Below are 20544 nucleotides of genomic sequence, written 5' to 3' on the forward strand. Positions count from 1 at the left end.
TCTACCTTGTCAATCTTTGTAGAATAATGCTTCTCTTTACATAGATTCCTTCTTACTTGTTAAATTCTTAAAAGCAGCATGCAAAAATAATGAAATCACCTTTAAACAGTGAGACAATATTTAAAGACATAGTAAGCACTGAGCCTATGAGATAAGGTAAAAAAGAGACTAGTCTTAAAAGCACCCATAAGAATGTCAGAATGATATGAATTCTACTGACTTCTGACTAGTACTGCCAACTGTAGGGCAATTTTAGCGTGCAGAATCTTGCAAGACCACCCATACCTAAGTGACCACAACAATAAAACCGAGTAAGGCTGAGATTGCCTAGCAGTGACACTAACATGCAGAGACAAATCCAGAGACCCCCTTGAACACCTGCTGGACTCTCCATCAGGTCTGCGTCTGAAAGACTTAGTGTGGGAAGCTGGCCTAAGGGTGGGCTGACTTGCACTCTAATGCTGAGTATGAGGGAGGGAATGGAAATAGAATTATAGTTCAACAGTAAAGATACACAGTTTATATGATTTAAGACTAATAATAGATTTACAGTTGTAAAAACATACTAAAAAATGTAACTGTAACTCAGTAATAGTGGTGTGGGTTTAGATTATCCATTATTTCACCGAGTTTTTTCACTGGGTGACTTAATAAACATTATAACCTTTTCAGTCAGTTGCATCTAAAGCTTCTCATCTACAGCAGAAAGCTGCACCCTGAAGTAACAGCATCACACGTAACATGTGGCTTTGCTGGCAAACATGTTCCAGCATCAGGCCACGCATGTTTATCCCCATTGCTGCCCCAGCTCTCAGCAATCAGAAAGAAGGTACAGGAGCAGTCTTCATTGAACACAGTTCTGTTAATAAACGAGGCTTCCTGTGTCGTTTGCTTAAGCATGAGAAACCTCAACACCGAAGATTTGGTAAAACCTACCTTGGGGTCAATCCATGCAGCTGGACACCCCACGTGGAATAACAAAGACCTTTTCTACGTCCCTAAACAGTAAGCATTAGAGAAGGTAGGAACAGTCAAGTACTTCAGAAACCAAGAAATGATGGTGAAGAGATACTTACCCACACATTCATTAGGAAAGGTAGAAGCCATAGCTCGCTAACAATTTCATAAACGAAACACATGCAGTGTGAAATCACATACACGTGATTTTTTTAGTTTTTTGGTCTGTACGAACTGCTTTGGAGGTGGGCTGCAATATTCTGAGACAGCTGCACGTTTACAGTCATGGAAAGCAGAGGCTTTGGCTATTCTGGCACTAGTTTTGGGGACTGCCAGGTGACTTTTGTACAGTAGCCATGCTCTGCTGTGGATTTTCAAAATATTTTCTGGCTGGCTTGCTCCCTATGTAGCACCTCCAACAAGCACTTCAAGACACCTTTTCAGAGAAGTACCTGTTTGACTATAAAGACTGCTGATACATATAGCTAGTTGAGGGAGCAGTAGGAGGAAGTTGCTTGTGTTGCACGTGCTTGTAGTCATGAGGCCTTTTAGATTCTGATTTATATTTTAAGGTGGTATTTCAGTTTCAGTCATACTTTTTAGGAAATATACAGTTATGTATGCAAGATCTTTGCAAAGCATTTTGCATGTAACAGTTGATAGAAGTTATTTATGTCACATTAACAGAATGCACACTGGAAAAGCATGTGAACACACTCATGCCATTCTGTAGAAAATCTAAGCAAAGGGGAGCGTAAAAAAAACCACCTTAGAATTAAGTATTGCTACTTTGACATAGTGTTATTTTGCAATACATAGACTTCACATCATAGACGCACACTCATTTTACGTATGGATCAGCAGAGCTAAGCAATACTGTTAGACTATCACTATATACATTTGAAAGACCTAGTTTAATATCGCTGAGTGGTTAATGATGAAGTATTCATTTCACTGAAGTTAGAAATGCCTGCAAATACGTACTCTTTTAAATGACAAGTTTCTTGACTAAATTAGGTTTCAGAGAACAAGTTCTGATCGAAACAACACAAAGATGAAGATGTATGCTCAAGTCATGGTAATTTTGCATTCTCTAAGGGCCATTGAATGACAAAAAACAGCAACAGAAAGCATGACAAACAACAATACTGCAGCAGAATCTTGCAAAAAACTGTTACTGTGGATCCAAGAGATACAGTAGTGGTCCATACAGGAAGTCTGTACGTGTATAAAACACTAACACATTGCAAAGGAAATTTACTGACATTTTAATACCCCTGAAAAAAGGCAACAATAAGCTCTAGCCTGGAATATGATGGCCATTCTCAAGCATTCTTCGAAAGGAAACATTACTCAGAGCAAATATTATGTGGAGCATGTGCCACAAAAAGACAACAAAGCACCACCACCCCACCCCACCAAGTTAAAAGATAGTAACAGAAAACAAAATAGCAGAATAGCAAAAAAAGGTCAAGGACACAGTACTAACAAGTCAGTGAGTTTCACCAACTTGAAAATCAACCTAAGATCGCCTCCAGTAAAAGACACCACATACTAGTTAGAAAAACAGATTAAGGAAAAAAAAATAATACCGGAAGGAAGGTTTTTGTTTTAGAATCCTCTTACAATAAGAAGCTGAAACACAACTACAGCACTATACTATTACTGCTGTATGAAAACATTACATAACTTAACAACTTCCCACACTTGTATGATATACAAAAATCAAGTAACACAATGAAAGTGTACTATCTAGCTTAAATACACTAATATTTCACAACACCACACAAAACCCAAGTATGGTACTTAACAACATCCTTTTAAACATTATCATAATGTTACCATATTCTTACCATAACTTACAAGGAAGCAACTTCCCTCTCGATAGGCAACATTTTTCAGATTATTATGTATGCAGCCAATTTTGCAAGGACTCATCAGTACAGTGATAAAGTAGTCTGTGGGTGGAGGAGTCCAACTAATCTACAAGCACTAACATCTGATGGTTTTTGGGGCAGCCCACAAAAGTTGAAGGAACCTTGTTTCTGGTGACTTCTGTACTACATCATACTATTTTGTTATTTACAGCTTTGACACCTTTAAAATGCTTTAAATCCACTACCAAAAATAATGATTGTCACCAAACAGTTGAGTAACAGCTTGGTAATTCAAAGCTTCACATCTGGAAGTACGCAGATTATTTTTTAACCCTTCTATCACAAAAAATACACAGTAAACTACAAGCCACTTGGCAAATCCATGCTAAACAAAAGTCTTAAAATGACTAGCAAAGGATGCCTACAGACAAAGCATAGATTGCCAATTTTGGTTTCTGAAAGTGATTCTCACATTGGTATACTTTTTTTTTTTAAAAGGAAATCCAACTTTTACTGATTTTTCTTTTCTTTCTTAAAGACAGTTACGAAAAAGGCAGGGAAAAAGAAGAAATCAATACACAGCAATCCTGAAGCTAACAGGAAAAAACCATGTTAGTAACTCCACAGGGCTGGGGGGGAGGGGGGGTGAGCGAGCAGGAATGAGGTGGCATTGGGGGGCAAAACAAAACAGATTTGCAAAGCTGTTAGATACTCCTACCTATGAGAAAACATCAACTTTTAGAAAAGACTGAACTGTTACAGATGGTTTAATAACTGCATTTAAATTGACAAGAAGCGGCTCTGGAATGATTTTCTTGCTGCAAATATGAACCCTACAGTTAAACATTTTACTCATCAGAATTACATTTTACTAATCAGAATTACATTTTACTGCAAGAAATCATCCAAACTGACTTCACATACAATCCACCTCACAGTCAGTCACTGAACTGCTCGATATGTGGAGACTTCACAATCCAGGATCCGTAACTATGTTGCTCTAAGTAGCTCTGCAGCAAGTTTTTAGCTTCTTGGTACAATTCAGATTGAATCTAAAAAAAGAAAAAGAAAGATCTTGAAAGATCTCAAGAATGATGGTTACAGAGATCTGCGTTCTTTACCACCAGTATACAATATGCACAAGCACAAACCTTGCAGAAAACAATACCTACAAATCTTACAGTTCCCTCAGTTGCTGACAGTGAGGGAAAAGTGTTACAGACTCTAAAAACTTATTCTTTTTATATGTTTGGGCTTTTATTGGGATGAGAGAATTGTTCTGTTAAACATTGTTTTTTAAATGATTCAAAAACTACTTTAAAATAGAATGGCTTGCTAATTGACTGTTTGTTCATGTGTTTAGATTTGCATTGAACGATAATGAATGTTTTTTCCAGCATCTTTTCAGGTCCAATAATATTTTTACACAGAAAATAAACAATCTCTTGCATGTTCTGATGGGGGGGGGGGGGGAGATTTGTACTTTATAGAAGCTTAAGTTTCACGTAACAATTTTGGAAATAAAATGTATCTCTTGAACCAAGGTGAGGAAAACCCTGGAAGAGTACAGAGAAGCCTACATATTTCCAAGTATGGACAGAAGTGAGTGAACTGTGTTTACAGCAATCAAGAATCACAGTAGCTCCTTTAAGTAATTTTTCTGTATTTTTATACCACAGAGGAAAGCCAGGGACCTAATGCTGTCTTTCAGTGAACGATTCCTACTTTTCTACTCCTCTATGACATAAGAATCCTCCCACAAGACTACACTGTGGTAGAAAAATATCCACGTATGTATGAAACAAATATAAAAAGTAAGACTGAAAATGAAGTAACGAACAAAAAACCCCCAACCTTTTTAATGCGAAACTATCTTATTCGAGGAAAGTGGCCAGCAACTTCCATATGCTAAGACAAAACATGGCAGATTTTCATAGAGAATGTTTCAAGAATAATTCAGTAGATTAATTTTACTTGAAAACAGCAATTTCAGACATTCCCAGGCAAAGATTATACGCAATAAAGGAGATCCAGCTGTTCAGGTGCAGTCTTCAGCAAAACAGAAAGTCATCCCGGGCTATCAAACCAGCTTTGAGAGTAGCCATTAAGAGACTCCTCACTAAAACTTCCCCCTGCCCCACACCAGATTACCTTAGCTTCATGGTACGTTGCAAGTTGAAGCAAATCACTCCGTTCTGCTTCCTTAGCAAGCAATCTGAAACGACTAAACATTGCTGCCTTGCAAAGGCGACTTGCCATGTAAGTGCCACTTTTGAACGGTGAACTATAGTCAAAATGAGAAAAGAATAATAAAACTCAGTAACAGAGACATTACAGGCATATTGCTCTGATCACTATAGGATTTTTTTTCTCTCTAATGCTTTGTGAATATGATCATACGATTCTACTTCCTTTTTCAATGAGCAAAGCTAATGCAAATCAGCAGCTGTGAGAATTTAAAAAAGCCAACCAAAAACTGTTTTCAAACTGGAATTCATCTGAACTAGGATGGTAATTGGTTTTATGTATTGTGAAAACTAAAACGTTCACTACAACAGACAATGGAATAAAGATATCTCAATTCAAAGAACTACTTAATTTCATATCTTGGTATCTCACTGTAAAGTTACAAGATCTCTAAAACTACATCTAATCATAGGATGCATTCACCTAACACAGGAGAGAATCCCTCTCATCTGGGTAATACTGTGGCCTCCATGCATAGCTTAAAAAATGAATACTCCAATGAACCGGCACAAAACAGTAAGGCTAACCATTATTTCCAACAAAATGAAGAAAAATTCTAACCTCTCAGTGGTTTTTCCATTTAACCCATCCACAACCTCCAGTGATGCATCCGACAATGACCAATTCAAACTACGAGACCTCTGTTTAAAGTCTATTTGAATTGGTTGTGCAGCATTCACCAAGTAAGTATGAGATCTGTTGACCAGATAAGGCATGGGAAGCTTTGATGTAAGTGCATCATCGACACGCTGCTTTATAGCTATTTCTAGCCCTCTGGTATCCTTGCAATTTCCATTTCCTATTAAACAAAATAAGATCAGTCACATACAAGTACATCAAATTAAAAAAATTTAAAAAAGCTAAGAATGCAGACGTTTCCATTGGTCTACATTATATTCATTTTTCTACACAAAAGTAATGTTTGGAAAAATCAGTTCCAATATTCAGTTCGCAGAACAAAAATGATTTCAGTTTCTTCTCCAGAGGTATCATTATTTTCACTGGATGCCTCCTTTTTGGAACAATTATTCTTCATCAACTCTTTACATTCCTTGCAGAAGACAGCATTAAAATAGAAGCTGCAACACAAACTTTGATGTTCTAGATTAGAAAATACACTAGGGAGTTTGCCCACATTACTCCATATCCAACAGTATTTATGACTGCCTACTAAATAAACATACTGTGGTCCACAGCATCTCAAGGGATGGTCATAGAATGTCTATTAAATAGAAGGGCAATACATTATAGATTATTATGTTTACTTTGAATACCACTTAAGTGAGCATATTAGAAGTTTTTCTATCGCTTTTAAGTAGAAGTGCCCAAACTTCCTCAGAAGGAACAGGCAAGCATTCACAAATTCTTGCAAGATCTTTTGGAGCACTTCAAAAACCTTGTTCTGTGTTAGAAAAGGAAAAGCTGCTACATCTTCAATGTCTGGGGAACTCAGACATCTGTGTAGTAAGTCTCAATAGAAATACCGAGAGGAAGAAATCCTGAAGGTTTTCAGGTGTAACACCCATTAATTTAATTCCACCACATACATAAAAGCTACTGAAATAAGTTCTGATAATAGTATGGTCTTCCCGACTGCCACAAAATCCTGAGAATTCACTATCACCTTGGTAATCCCTATTCCTCAACATCTATTTGCATTAACCAAGACAAAAGGGCGGCGGGGGCGGCAGACCACGGACATAACACAAAACTCAACAAAGACTTTCCAATAGAGCTCATAAGATACCACAGGGTGAAATGGAGCATTTTCAGTTAAATATGGGCCGTTTTTCCACCACTGCTCAATTCTACAGTTAAGCGACTAACATCGTCACCTTAAAGTCACCATATTTGACTGCAGAGTTAACACAGCATTTGTCACACTTGATATTTTCTCAATATCTAAAATTTAATTTGTTATAAAACAACGCTGAATTTCTTCTGTTACTCTAATACATAGTAAAGGAAGGGCAATCTGGCAAGCTAAAACAAACCCGCAATGACAAAAGAGCGAGCCTGAGTTTTACATTAGGGCATTTCAAAGACGAGTGAAAAAAAATATACACACTTCGTACCTTTTCAGAAAAGTACCGTAATTCTTTAAAGAACCATCTTGGTTTAGTTCACCTTTTATAAAATGTAATCAAACTGGAATATGAAAACAGACAAAAACAGACACTGAAATTTGCATTAAGCTTACCGACAAGAATACTGTTGATATACACTGGTTCAATGAAGTGACTCAGCAACGCTCCCTGAATACCAACCACTTCCCATTTTGTTAATTTGTCACTAGCTGACATACTGCTTGCTCTAACAGTTTTAGGTGGACAACAAACAGTTAGGTAAATCTTGCCTTCTATAGCAACATGGAGACTCAGCTCTTCATTAGTTTCGTAAGCAGATATAGATTGTGGATTGAGATGTCTGAAGTAAGACAAGAAAATTAATTTCAGAAAACAATTATCAATAGATCTGGGCCTTACATTATGTTCAGTATTTGTAAGTTCTAGAACCACCACATTCAGCTGCTCAAGTGATTAGAATACTGAAATCAAGTAAGAAATAGTAATTCAACTTAATCTTAGCCATCAGTTGTGCAAACATTAAAAAAGATCAGCATATGCTGCAAACAAGCCATCGCTTGTGTCTGCTTACACTATGACAGAAGTTACTTGAAGGCTGTTCATCTTGTGAAAAAAGCAGATGAAGGTTGTTAGTCTCCTTTAAAACATAACTTACACTGCAATTCTTCAAAATATTTAAAACAAGCAGATGCAACACATTAGGGAGACAAAACAGTGATCGTTTGGAAGCAGAACAGTTTTCCCCCTTAACCAAAGACGGATAAGAAGTCAAAGCCTGAAGTTTTGAGCTAACTCTCCCCAATTTTATCATCACTTACAATGTTATGATCAAAGGTGCTTGTGCTTTATTACGTTATTATAAAGCAACCATTTAATTTTGGCTTAAGTAACGTACTACTTATGTATGTGGCCTGTTAGTAAGTGGCCACATTTTGCTACTCAATGGTTTACTTGCAAGTCCCTTCTAAAAACTATCTTTAAATAACTCTATACATAAGCAAATCTGCTGTATTAGAAGAAAATACTTCCCAGAGTTAGTCTTAAAGAGAGCACACGCCAGAATGGACAAAAAGCAAGAGAAAAAGTGCTGAATCTGTGATCCGTCAACTATTACAGGGTGGCTTACAAACTGCATCCAGACTCATCAACCATTTCCTTCTAAGAGCAGGCTATGATGCTGAAAGTAATCTAAAACCTTCTGCAATTCTAACAGGAGGGGCTCCCCCAGTCAGCACAACTCGCAACGAACTGGCTGTGACTTCCAGTTCACAAGTCTGCCTTCCGAACACCCCAAGTACAGTAGAAAAGCAGCTAGCTGTCTTATACGTATGAAAAAGTTATGAGTGTGCGACTTTCAGGGACATTATTCCACTGCACCACTATAAGGGACACAGAATAACAATGTTCATAATAACTTGGTGCACCAGCGACTGCTGCTGTTAAATGTCAAAACTATTAAAAAAAAACTTTCAGAAATTTAACAAAAGTTAGAAGTGTAAAGATAAACACAGGAGTGTATTTGTCCCATCCAGTTTCTCTCATTACCTTTTTTCTACAAAGCAGAGCAGGAGCCTATTGTTTCAATTCAAGGCTTTTTATACTCTAGTCCTGTGGTGCAAAGGATGACATTAAGTCACCACATCCCCTTGCTCAGTGGTTAAATTAATGATTTATTAGTATTTTTAATAGTATCTTAGGAGGGGGGTTAACAGGTAAGCGGATAGCTGTAATAAACAAAGCATTGTCCTGAAGCTATAACCCACGTGAAAGTTTTTTTGTATTGCCATGTTGAGCTGTATCTCACACGCTTATCACTACCACCCTGTACATTAATGCTTCCAAAACATGAAAAAAATTCACAATACCCCCCCATCTTAGAAACGTGTAACAATGCGTATTTTCCACACTCACAATGTGTTTGTCTCTGCCAACAAATTAATCTTCCACTACAACATCTCTGAAAATACCGAGGTCATATATAATCAAATACTTACATCTGTGATTTTAACTGAGCAGTTCCTTTTGGAAGCTGATTCATGTAGAGAAAGATAGTTGTATTTTGCTTTAGGGTAAGCAGCTTTGAGCGTGGTGCCGTGCAAAATATGGATTTCTCTGTCCTCGCTGGATTTTCATTATAGAACAGCAAAAGATGTCTATAAAAATATCTAAAAAAAAGTATTAAGTAACAGTAAATATGAAAAACACTACTTTGTTTACAAATACATGGACATTCACATGATTTGAAAATAATCCAGACAGTACTAACTATAAAATGCAAGTGCACTTACATTTACATTTGCAAAAGTAAAATTGAGAAGAACTGGCTGCAAGAGAACTGGTAACTATTTGTACACACATTCTCACCTAAGTAGAGAACGTCTTGCAATAACAATGGCATGGCTGTCATGCAACACTCTTCCACAAGGTTGAAAGCACTGACTGTAATTACATTCTCCTGTTCCTAGAGCTACAACTTCATGCTGTCCACCTAAAAAGAAAACATTTATTTTGACGTGATTGTGGTGGGTTAACCTTGTGTCATGGTTTAACCTCAGCCGGCAACTAAGCCCCACACAGCCGCTTGCTCACTCCCCCCTAGTGGGGTGGGGGAGAGAATCGGAAGGGTAAAAGTGAGAAGACTCATGGGTTGAGATAAAGACAGTTTAATAGGGAAAGCAAAAGCTGCGCACGCAAGCAAAGCAAAACAAGGCATTCATTCACTACTTCCCATCGGCAGGCAGCTGTTCAGCCATCTCCAGGAAAGCAGGGCTCCATCACGCGTAACGGTTACTTGGGAAGACAAACGCCATCACTCCAAACGTCCCCCCCTTCCTTCTTCTTCCCCCAGCTTTATATACTGAACATGACGTCACACGGTATGGAATATCCCTTTGGCCAGTTTGGGTCAGCTGTCCTGGCTGCGCCCCCTCCCAGCTTCTTGTGCACCTCCAGCCTTCTCAGTCGGTAGAGCATGGGAAGCTGAAAAGTCCTGGACTAGTGTAAGCACTACCTAGCAACAACTAAAACATCGGTGTGTTATCAACATTGTTCTCACCCTAAATCCAAAACACAGCACTGTACCAGCTACTAGGAAGGAAATAAACTCTATCCCTGCTGAAACCAGGACACCTTGTCTGGCTGCCAGGTGCCCACCAAGCTGCTCTCTCACACCCCCTGTCCCCCAGCAGGTTGGACTCCATGATCTTAAAGGTCTTTTCCAACCTCAGTGATTCTATGAAAAAAATAAAATGAAAAAGCTCATAGGTCAAGAAAGGACAGGGAGATCGCTTGCCATTTACCATCATGTGCAAAATAGACTTGACTTGGGGAAGATTAACTTCATTTATTGCCAACTACAATAGGATAGTGAGAAACAAAACCAAAACTAAAATTTCCCCCTACCCCCCCTTCCTCCCAGGCTCAACTTCACTCCTGACTCTTCCACCTCCTCTCCTCCCTGCCCGAGTATGGGGAAGCATCAGTTCCTAACACTTTGCCTCTGCCGCTCCTTCCCTGCTTCAACATGGGGTCCCTCCCACAGGATATAGTCCTTCAGGAATGACTCCAGCCTGGGTCCTTCCCACCGGCTGCAGTTCTTCAAGAACTGCTCCAGCGTGGGTCCTTTCCACAGAGTGCGGTCCTCCAGGAACAGAAGGAACAGAATGCTCCAGCATAGGTCCCCCACAGGGTCACAGGTCCTGCTAGAAAACCTGCTCCAGTGTGGGCTCCTCTCCACAGACCACGGCTCCTGCCAGAAGCCTGCTCCTGTGTGGGTTCTCCACAGGCTGCAGCTTCCTTCAGGGAATATCCACCTGCTCCGGCCTATACTGGTCTATACAGCTTTTGCTGTATATATTGCATGACTGTAGCACAATTATGCGTGTGACAGAGCCATCAGAACAGAGTACGTCAAAGGACAGCTATCCTTTACATTTATTTACCAGATGAGAAATGCATTAATCAAGGCTCCCCGGGAACACAGCCTAGGTTTTCCACTCCCCAATACTCACGATCAAAACAGACTTGCCTTTTTCAATGATGAAGGCAGCCAGTGAACTGCCACAACTTTGGTACTCAGGATGTTTGGTAGTCAGGCTGTTAAATACTTCTTCAAGTGTTTGTGAAAGTTTTTGATATATAAGCTGTCTTCCTTCTAAATAAAACAGGAGAAGCCAGCAAGACACAAATTTGCAGGAGGGGGGGAAAAAAAAAGACATGATCAACCACTTGCCAAATTATAAATCTAAACACGTGGTAAAAGCGCTACTATCAACACACACTTTTGGGATTCTGAAGATTACCAGGACAGACATGAATAAATAAAGGACAAGAATACCTAAACACTTTATGCTTTTATTATTCATGATAATAAATCAGGGATATGGATCAAGTTTGATCACCTACTGCACACAGTATTTCAAGTAAGGACAGAAATACTGTTTCTATTTCTGTGACCAATTTACCACTTAAATTCAAGCAATTTTCTGAAGCTGTGTCCATTTGTAGAACCGATAGTCAATCTCCTACTTTAGTGACACTAATTCTTACAGCGTTCTTCAAAGGGAAGATATTTAAAGTATCAGTAACTTCAAAGAGATCACTAAATGTATTAAAAGAATAATTAAAAAGAAAAAAGAAAAAAAAAGGCAAGCATTTGCTGGGTAATTTGAATCAAGAGAAAAACAAAACTATTCCTTACCAAAACAGATCCTTGAAACACGAACAGAGTTTGCTGGAGTTTGGGGCTCAGCAGGAGTATAGGGAGGATCTAAGAATTTAACAAAATTTCAAACTGGGATGGACACTGCAAATTTCAAAACATGGATCTCACACTATTCCCAGCAAGTTAAGTTTCTAATTCTCTAAGAATTTTCTTTTCTGATTTTGAAGTCCTTGTAAGCGTAGAACTATTTAGGCGGCCACCCTTAAAATAAGATAAACGTTATGGTAACTGAATTCTTTTGAAAGTAGTAACTCGGTGCTGAAGCTTTTAATCATTAAAATTCAAAACCACTTAGGATCAACTTCATGTTGCTGTTACCTATTGAGTAGCAAATCAAGTGCAACAGCAACAAATTAATTAATTCCTTCAGTATTCTCTGCTCTGTGCTACAAACTGATGCAACTCCTAATACACAAAAGACAACAGAAAAAAACAGTTTCAGAACCATATGACAAATAGTTCTGCCCAAAGGATTCAAGAAAACTGACAGAGGCCCTGATACAGAAGCATTTAATAAAATGACACAGAGATTTTGCATAGGAAACCTTTAAGCCAAGCTTTTCAAGTTCTAATTAGGTGTTGCTAGAATATTTACCTGACTTTTCAGAAGCCTTTGCCCCTGTACACTCCAAGTTAAGTAGCTCATCAAGAGCCAGTTTAGCTGCATTTAATTTAGATTCCTTCTTGTTTCTTCCCAGTCCAGTCTTGTAGCAAACACCATCTACCACAGCACAAAAGGCAAAATAAGGCCTTATGATATTGCCTTTAAAGGAGAAAAAAAAGCAGACACAATTAGTAAAAGTATTTTAAGGTACTTTTATCCATAGCTTTATGTGCTTATATTCATTCCAAGGACAAGTACAAGACAAAAAGACAATTTTAGCAAAATACAACTCAAACCTTTCACCTCCACAAGAATTTTGGCAGCTTTCACTTTATGCACTTTTCACAAAGTTCTGGTAGCAGCCAGATTTGTATACAATTCATCTGATCAAATTCTGTGGTAATTAATTGTGAGACACAGCTGTGTAGACCATAAAAGGGCAGCCAAAAAGCAACATACATGGAGGGTAGTGCAACCAGCAGTAAAAAAAATTCATCTGTATTAGTGCCATCAATACTAACTGCAGACATTCAGATCACCTCAAGGATAAGCAAATATTACTTTATTTAAGAAAAGAAGTATTTACCTGCCACACTAGTTTCTTTCAATTCAAGTTGTACATGGTGCATTTGTGCAAACTGATGCAAGGCAGATACTGGGTTTATTACTCCCTGTTCATACCTTGCAATAAACTCCTCTAGGTCTTTCTTTGGAGGAAGTGCTGATAATGGGGCTGCTTTCAAAAGAAAAGGTTCTGAAACAAAATCAATAAAAGAACTGAACACACTCTCCGACAGTTTAAATCTGTTTACAATAAATGCTTTTTAGAAGAACAAAAAGCAAAAATATTCACTCTAGAGCAGTATTGCTTTGTACTGAATCCTACATTAACAATACTAGCAATTCTGAAACGGTGTGTACCTCCTCTTTTAAAAGCATCAAAGCTTTTACTTTGAGTACTAAATCCATTAACCTCTGAATATAGACAGATATTACATGTAAATACAACATATATTCCCCCTCCCCTCCAAACCAGTGATCAAATGAAAGTTGCTGATGGCAGATTCAAAACAATGAAGCATGTGGTTTTCCACACAAAACTATGAAGCAGTGGAACTCCCTGTCATAAGACGCTATAGAAGTTTTAGCAACCACATACATTATTCAAAAAGCAGATAACTCATTCAAAGAAAAAGAAACCCACCCACAAAGAGCTGCTGAATACAGAGACAGCACCTCTGGCCGAGGTGGCCAGGACAAATCATGGGGAGAGCTGCACTGCACACCCACCCTGATCCTGCAGGTCCCCCCCACGCCCACAATTAACCACACTTGGAACCAGGACAGCAGGTGGGTGGATATTTCATCTGTCCTAGCACAGAGCCCTTATGCTCTTCAGAAGGCAATGTGAAGCAAGTTAGTCAAGTCATAAGAGACTTCTATAAATTCTGAGTAGTAGTCCCGAGGCAAACCCACACTTTCTGAATTTCATTCGAAAGACAAACTCTTCCAAGCAGCATGCTGTATCTGGACAGTTGTCTTCGACTTGGAGGTCTCCTACAGATTAACCCATTAACATTTCCTGCAGCATCTACTTTTGTGAAGGAACGGTGTGTTCTTTTAGATTTAAGAGAAAAAATGAAATTTTTTTCCCCGTATCAACTCTAGGATGGATGGAATCTTCAGCTTCAGGGTTGCCATATACTCAGGCACAAGTACCTCCCAGCCAAGAAGAACTAAAATAGACTGTTATCTCCAAGTCTTATAAATAGGTGCCTTTACTTCAATACAACTAGTCGAAGAGACAGAATTCGAAATACATCCTGGGACATCTGGAACAGCAGTTAAAACTCTTCTCAATGATCTCTACGAAAATTCACGCAGCAGAACGTATCCTATATTTTGGGAACCTCTGCAGCACTTGTAATGTATAACTTGGAATTTATAATTACGAAATGCTGCAGACTATATAGCCCACCCTACAAATCTGCAGTACGAAAGGACATAGGAAGAGCAACAAGTTGGAGCAGATGCTAAAGAAGTCATTTAAGAAAATACAGCGATAAGAAAAAGCAGCAGAGGGTTGCAACCTTTCAAAAAAGAGAAAATCATAACAATACTTTCACCAGCATTAACAGTGTATTTTAATAGCTAATCCCAGTGGATAAACTGAAAACTATACCTGGATTTTGCGTCACCTTTGGTACAATGCACCTCTCGGAAGGTAGAAGTTTTGGCCTTACAGACTGAGAAAGCTTGTTTAACGGTAGCTGCCTAGGAGGCCAACCTGGCAAAGTCTTCTTTCGTGTGGAGTCAAAGGTGGATATTCCAGCACCCTGACACCAGCCATTGCTGCTAGTCATTTTTGATCAACCTAAGTTTAACAGTAAAGTTACAAGACGTTAAAGGCCTGCTGCAAACTCCACTTTTCTTAGTTAAGCCGTTTCACAAGAGCACTATGAACAACTCGCACTCTGCTTCCCTACAGACTGGGGCAAAAGAACTGAGACCCAGCGTTCTTCCAATCCCTCCCCTTTCCCAGCTGGCACAACGAGGTTCAAAGCCACTTCTCCGGTTAGTTAACCACCTTCCCGCACGCTTTAAAGCAAGACTTCATGTGGCTCTGCACCTCCTCTTGCAACCAGCTCGAAGGACAAGACAACCCCCCAGCTGGCTCTCGAGGGAGCGAGGCAAAAACTAAAGCGGCAAAGCTGATCCCCCTCAAGTTTCCAGGACGAGCTGGCGCTGAAGTTGAAAGCTTTGGTACCTGCCCTCCTCTCCCCCTCGTGTGCTGTGAGAAAACCCACACCTGTTGGGCTCGGCCGCCCTAACCGTCCCGCTGCGGGCGGGCCGGAGCTCTCACACCCGACGGGCAGGTGGAGCACGCCTGAGGTGAAAGGAGGGCCGAGGCGCGAAGGCTGCACGGGAGCTCCCCGCGGCCGGCGAGCCGCAGCGACGCCGCCTGCCGCCCTGAGAGGGTGGGCTCTAACGGGCGAGGACACCGCTCGCCGCCCGGCAAAGCCGGCCCTCAACTGCAGCCCTCTCGGCGCCAGGATTTTAGAGGCGGGAATGCCTACGCGCAGCCCCTCCATTTTGTCAAGGGGGGGAGGGGGCAGATCCCTCCGCGGAGAGCCCTGCCGCCCCGCCACGTGCGGCGCGGCCGAGGCGCGAGGGGACCGTTGTGGCCCCGGGAGGAAGGGAGAGAGCGAGCGTCGTCCTAGCGCAGCAACGGCCGCCGACTAACCTGCCCCCACGCTGTCTCGTCGGCTTCCCGAGCCGCCGACCGGAGCGTCCCGGCGGGCAGGGCGGCACCCGAAACCGCGAGAGGCGTCACGGGCCTGGATCGGGCGAGCGGGCGCCGCCGGGCGGAGCCGCGCCCTGACCCGCTTGTGGCAGGAGCGCGCAGGGAGCGGGGGCGGGGAAGCACCGCCCGCGGGGCCGCCGCCGCCGCCTCTCCCGCCTGTGGCTGGGCGCCTGGGGCGGTGGGTGCCGCTGCTCAGAGTTTCCTAGCTGCAGGCATGAGGAGCTCGCCTCGCCTTTTTCCAGCTCCCCGCGGGGAAGGCCGGCCTCCCGCGGTTGGGGGGTGAGGCGGGCCGGCTCGCCCCTGGCGCGCGGCCTCTGAGTCACCTCATGTAAAAGATAACTCGGTGCACTGTTACACGTAAAACACTTTTTTTTTTAATCAAGGAAGTTAAACAAACAAACAAAAAAACGCCTGTACAGTAGTTAAATTTTATTACAAGTGTAATAAACTTAATTTTTAGCACTAAGGCAATCACAGTTTCATAAGTTATATATATATATAATTTACACAAGTCTACATTGACAAATCAATTACCGGTCACATCAACGAGGGGTTTATGTTACGGCAAATAAAGTTTATGAAAATTCACAGTTAATCTGCAAGTATTTTAAAGATGCAGGAATCGTATTGCACATAATAAAACAGTGGACGCTGAGGAGCAGATTTACAGTGTTCCAGCTATTCCTTCATAGAATATACATTGGTCATCATCATGCAATAACTTCAAATACAGAATGGTATCATGTACCACGGTAAACAGTTACTCACAATGTAAGTTTTAAATAGAGTAGCAAAAAGCTGTTAGGTTTCTCTTTAAACCATATTTAAATTCATAAAATATAACAAACCACTTTGATAAAATCAAACGGAATTACGGCTGTCACATTATACGTTTAGTATTCTTCTTTGTCTTTTCCTTTCTTTTCCTTTTCATCCTGTAGTGCAGTACCAAGTTTCTTTATAAGGACCGACAAAACTTTGTCCAAAGGATCCATGACACCACGCTGCAGCCACTTAGGAATAGTAGTCCTTGCGTGGTGAAAGCCCAGCTTTTGGAGGATGTAGTCAACGCCAACGGGATCAATTTTTCTCCCAGTCCAGGATATTAACCTAAAAAACAATAAATAGGGGACTCCATCGCAAATATATAAATGTAGCAACTGGCTTTTGTATAAACAAACATCCATTTTTACCATTGTTACTTCTGACCTACTTAAGTCCATCAGGCATTATTTCAAACTTAATTTATACAGATAAGCTGAAGATGACGAATGGAACATCCTCTTAAAGGAAGAGGATGCTCAAGGAGGCAAAAAACCAGACTGGGCTGCCTCCAGATCATGTTTAAATTGATTAAATGCCAACTGCCAAGATGTGTTTGGCCTGGGATGTGTTGTTTTGATGTGTGAACGAACACTTAGGTGCTCCAGCAGTGTCAGCAGAGGTTAAAAAACAAACAAAGCCTGACACAGAGAGAAGCCATTTTCAGTGATTAAAAGTGTATACTGAGAGCAGTGAGTTGCTGCTACACACACTATTCTTTTGTGCTATGTTTAAACTGCCATATAGCAACTAGCATATAGTGCTTTTTTTATTTTAAGGTGACTCCTTAAAGAAGGACTAGAACTGAAATGCTAAAAATGGAAAACTGCAAGATGAAAAACTGTATGGCAGAACGTGAATGGACTGTCATAGGACAGAGTGAAACACAGTGATCTGTGGTCCTTAATGAGTTTAATTTTACTGTATCCTAATTTTGAAGAGCCTCCAAAAATATCTTTAATCTGCATAAATTCTAATCTAGAAGTTAACTGATGTAATAGGTAATCGCGTTATCCAGCTTTTGTCATGTCCTGTAGCAGGTACCTTCCATAGCAGCACAAATAGCCAAACCCAAATCTGTAACAGCCTCCACATGACGGATCCTCTTAGGAGCTGAACAGCATCAACTTGGAAACACTTGTCGTATGCAGGACAGTACCCACAGGTAAAATGCGTGGACAAAGAGACTGCAGATAAGCCTGCTTGTTACCTGAGCGTGGGTTCCAAATGCCAGGTATTGCACATAAATTCTCTCCAGTCGACTGTAGTGTAAGTAATGCTTTCCTCTGCCTCTTTGTCAGTGGAGCTGTCCTCAAGAACACCAACGGAGTTTTTCTGCCCTGGACGAGCAGCCAAAATGCGAGGAGGAAAAATTGCTACAAAATGGAGAGGAAAAACCCCAGACCAGTCAGTCATGAGCATCTCACTTGAATTCTCTTCGTACATCATTTAAATAAAACAAAAGCACAAATCTCAGAAAAGAGGGAACCGCCTCGTGTTTCAGTTTTACAGAATTTCTGGCAAACAGTTTTGGTTTGAACAAAGTGCTAGTAAAAAAAATCCTATGAAAACTGTAATAGACACTGGATAACACTGGAATGTGGGATTCTTCCTTCTCTCTGCCGGCCCAAAGCATCCATATACAGGGGCTTTCTTTCAAATTCATCATGGCACTCAGCAAAGCATATTACGTTCCATAAGCAAAATTCGGACGCGCTCCTAGGTTAGAATATTTTTCTAGATTGACAGAGTAGTCTCTGAGGAGGAAGATGGTGGGGGAATAGTTAAGTTAAATCTTTGTCCAAAGGCATCAAGGGGACCTGAACCCAGCTCTTACTTGAGTTCAAGTCCTGGGGTACAGAAAAGGAACAGCAGCTCCTTCTCCTCCAAACAACATATTTTATAAAATAAAAACAAATCTGTGAATTTGGATTGAATTTTGATTTAAGATCGCTTGAAAACAAATTTTTTGACAGAGCTCCACCAAAAACAGTTATCTTCCCCTTTCGTTAGTTTCTGCATCGTTGGACATTTTACTATAAAGTGCTTTCAGGAAGCACTCCTAGCTCTGTTGTACACAATTACACGTAAACAGATTTTGATATGGTTAGTTCTAAAAGTAAACTTTCAAAATACTGAATTTAATGTGTTCTACATCATATACGTGTTATATTTATACATCACATCATGTTACATCACATGAATAAATGTTACGTTTTCTATACAGTTCAGTAATAAATGCAAACTACGACACACAACACTGAATTTCACACACACCAGAAAAACAAAATATGTGACTTGCGCTGTGGTGGTAACTCATCGTTTAAACGTACATTACCGTGTTACATTACTCTTGTGGCAGCCTTTAAAAGAAAAAAGTACAGAAATGAGAGTCTAGAGTAGGATTGCTGTGGCAAAATTTGGAAAAAATCTTAATTTAAGATCAGAAGTTGTAAAGCTTCAATAAGCAGCTTTTAATGTCAGTGATGACATCTCATCTGACATAATACATAATTATATAATACTTGCTCTCCACAGCTTCCTGAGGAGGGGAAGTGGAGAGAGAGGTGCTGACCTCCCTGGTATCCAGCGAAAGGACGCGTGGCAATGCTTCAAAGCTGCACCAGGGGAGGTTTAGACTGGACATGAGGAAGCATTTCTTTACCGAGGGGGTGGTCAAACACTGGGACGGGCTTTCTGGAGAGGTGGTCGATGCCCCAAGCCTGCCAGTGCTTAAGAGGCTTTTGGACAATGCCCTTAACAACACGTTTTAACTTTCGGTCAGCCCTGAAGCGGTCAGGCAGCTGGACTAGATGATCCTTGTAGGTCCCTTCCAACTGAAATAGTCCAGTCTATTCTACTTATAGTAAAATATGAAATCATTTTCTCTATGATCAACACCAACAGTGCCGTTACGTTTCCAAGTCTTAATTAATTTAGTAGGTTTTAGATACTCGTGGCAATAATTACTTGTTAAGCATTAAAGCCATGATGATGACCTTCCCTTCAACAAGCAGGTAATCATAGAACACAGTCAGTCATTCAGTACCGCACTGTTTATTCACCTGAAGTCTGCAACAACAAAAATCACTCTGTGTTTGGCGCACTTGACATATGTATCAAACTCACTTGTCTTCAATTTGCTCTTCTTAGCAAAAACCACATATTGCTTAAGAATGGATGTGCCAAATTTGAATGCTGCATCTGAACATATTCACATGGAAAAGTAAAGCGCTCTTAAGTCAGAAAAATGCAAGTCTTGAAAGAAACCCCATTGATGAAAGGACTGCAATAAAAGTAATGTAGCTTCCTAAAACAGTTTTCATCTGCATATACTGTCTTACAAAAAGAAAGTTAAACTAAACACCAGGTGTCAAAATAGGAGCAAGATTACGACTTAGAGTAACTAGCACAAGCTCAGGAACAGAAATCCAAGAGTCTGTTCTCTGCAGCATACTGCACGTAGGTGCTGCACTGGAGGTGACCAAATTGTTTTTGAGCAACCTGCTGTACCTACACAGTGCCACGCAGAGATACTAGCACAGCTCCCTGCGCAGTGGTGGCATGTCAGCCTAGTGACACTACGAGGTTTGTAAGTTTGCACGCAACTACTCTGCTTCCAGTCCTACAGGAGCTGACTTCAAATCAGCTCAAGTATTTCCTGAACAATGTTGCACTTTGAGAAGCGCCAAAATACCTCTTGGCTTTCAGTCTAAAATAACCCAGAAAAAACTTTTTGTTATTGTATAGTTAAATTTCACTTATCAGTGATTGAAAGAGAACTATCATTTCACAGCATTAAGTCCAGATTTCAAGAACATTTGATACTATGTCTGTTGATTTCAATAGAAGCAAAGTTAGGCTTAACTTTTTCTAAATTAAATCCACTTTTAACAAGTCAACTCTATTAAAAAGTATGAAAA

General features: G+C 40.3%; 2 protein-coding genes across 11 annotated transcripts in view; both read right to left on the bottom strand.

The window, feature by feature from the left end:
• Window positions 1–3745: 3745 nt before the first annotated feature.
• Window positions 3746–15795, bottom strand: ADAD1 (adenosine deaminase domain containing 1). Its single transcript, XM_076337671.1, has 12 exons — window positions 15740–15795; window positions 14678–14869; window positions 13082–13249; window positions 12487–12654; window positions 11868–11936; window positions 11196–11321; window positions 9533–9656; window positions 9163–9333; window positions 7282–7508; window positions 5643–5880; window positions 4986–5118; window positions 3746–3886 (listed from the first exon to the last, which is right to left on the bottom strand). The coding sequence occupies exons 2-12, from the start codon at window positions 14856–14858 to the stop codon at window positions 3773–3775; spliced, it is 1719 nt and encodes a 572-aa protein (XP_076193786.1). The 5' UTR covers window positions 14859–14869; window positions 15740–15795; the 3' UTR covers window positions 3746–3772.
• Window positions 15796–16217: 422 nt separating this feature from the next.
• Window positions 16218–20544, bottom strand: part of BLTP1 (bridge-like lipid transfer protein family member 1) — a 129459-nt gene continuing 125132 nt past the window's right edge. For all 10 annotated transcript variants that reach the window (XM_076337269.1, XM_076337275.1, XM_076337270.1 and 7 more), the window contains 2 exons: window positions 17832–17997; window positions 16218–16909 (listed from right to left, as the gene is read on the bottom strand). In XM_076337269.1, coding sequence (XP_076193384.1) covers window positions 16693–16909; window positions 17832–17997 — 383 coding nt within the window. In that variant the 3' untranslated portion in view covers window positions 16218–16692. The remainder of the gene's footprint in view (window positions 16910–17831; window positions 17998–20544) is intronic.

Source organism: Aptenodytes patagonicus, chromosome 4, assembly GCF_965638725.1.
Source record: "Aptenodytes patagonicus chromosome 4, bAptPat1.pri.cur, whole genome shotgun sequence".
Classification (NCBI taxonomy): Eukaryota; Metazoa; Chordata; class Aves; order Sphenisciformes; family Spheniscidae; genus Aptenodytes; species Aptenodytes patagonicus.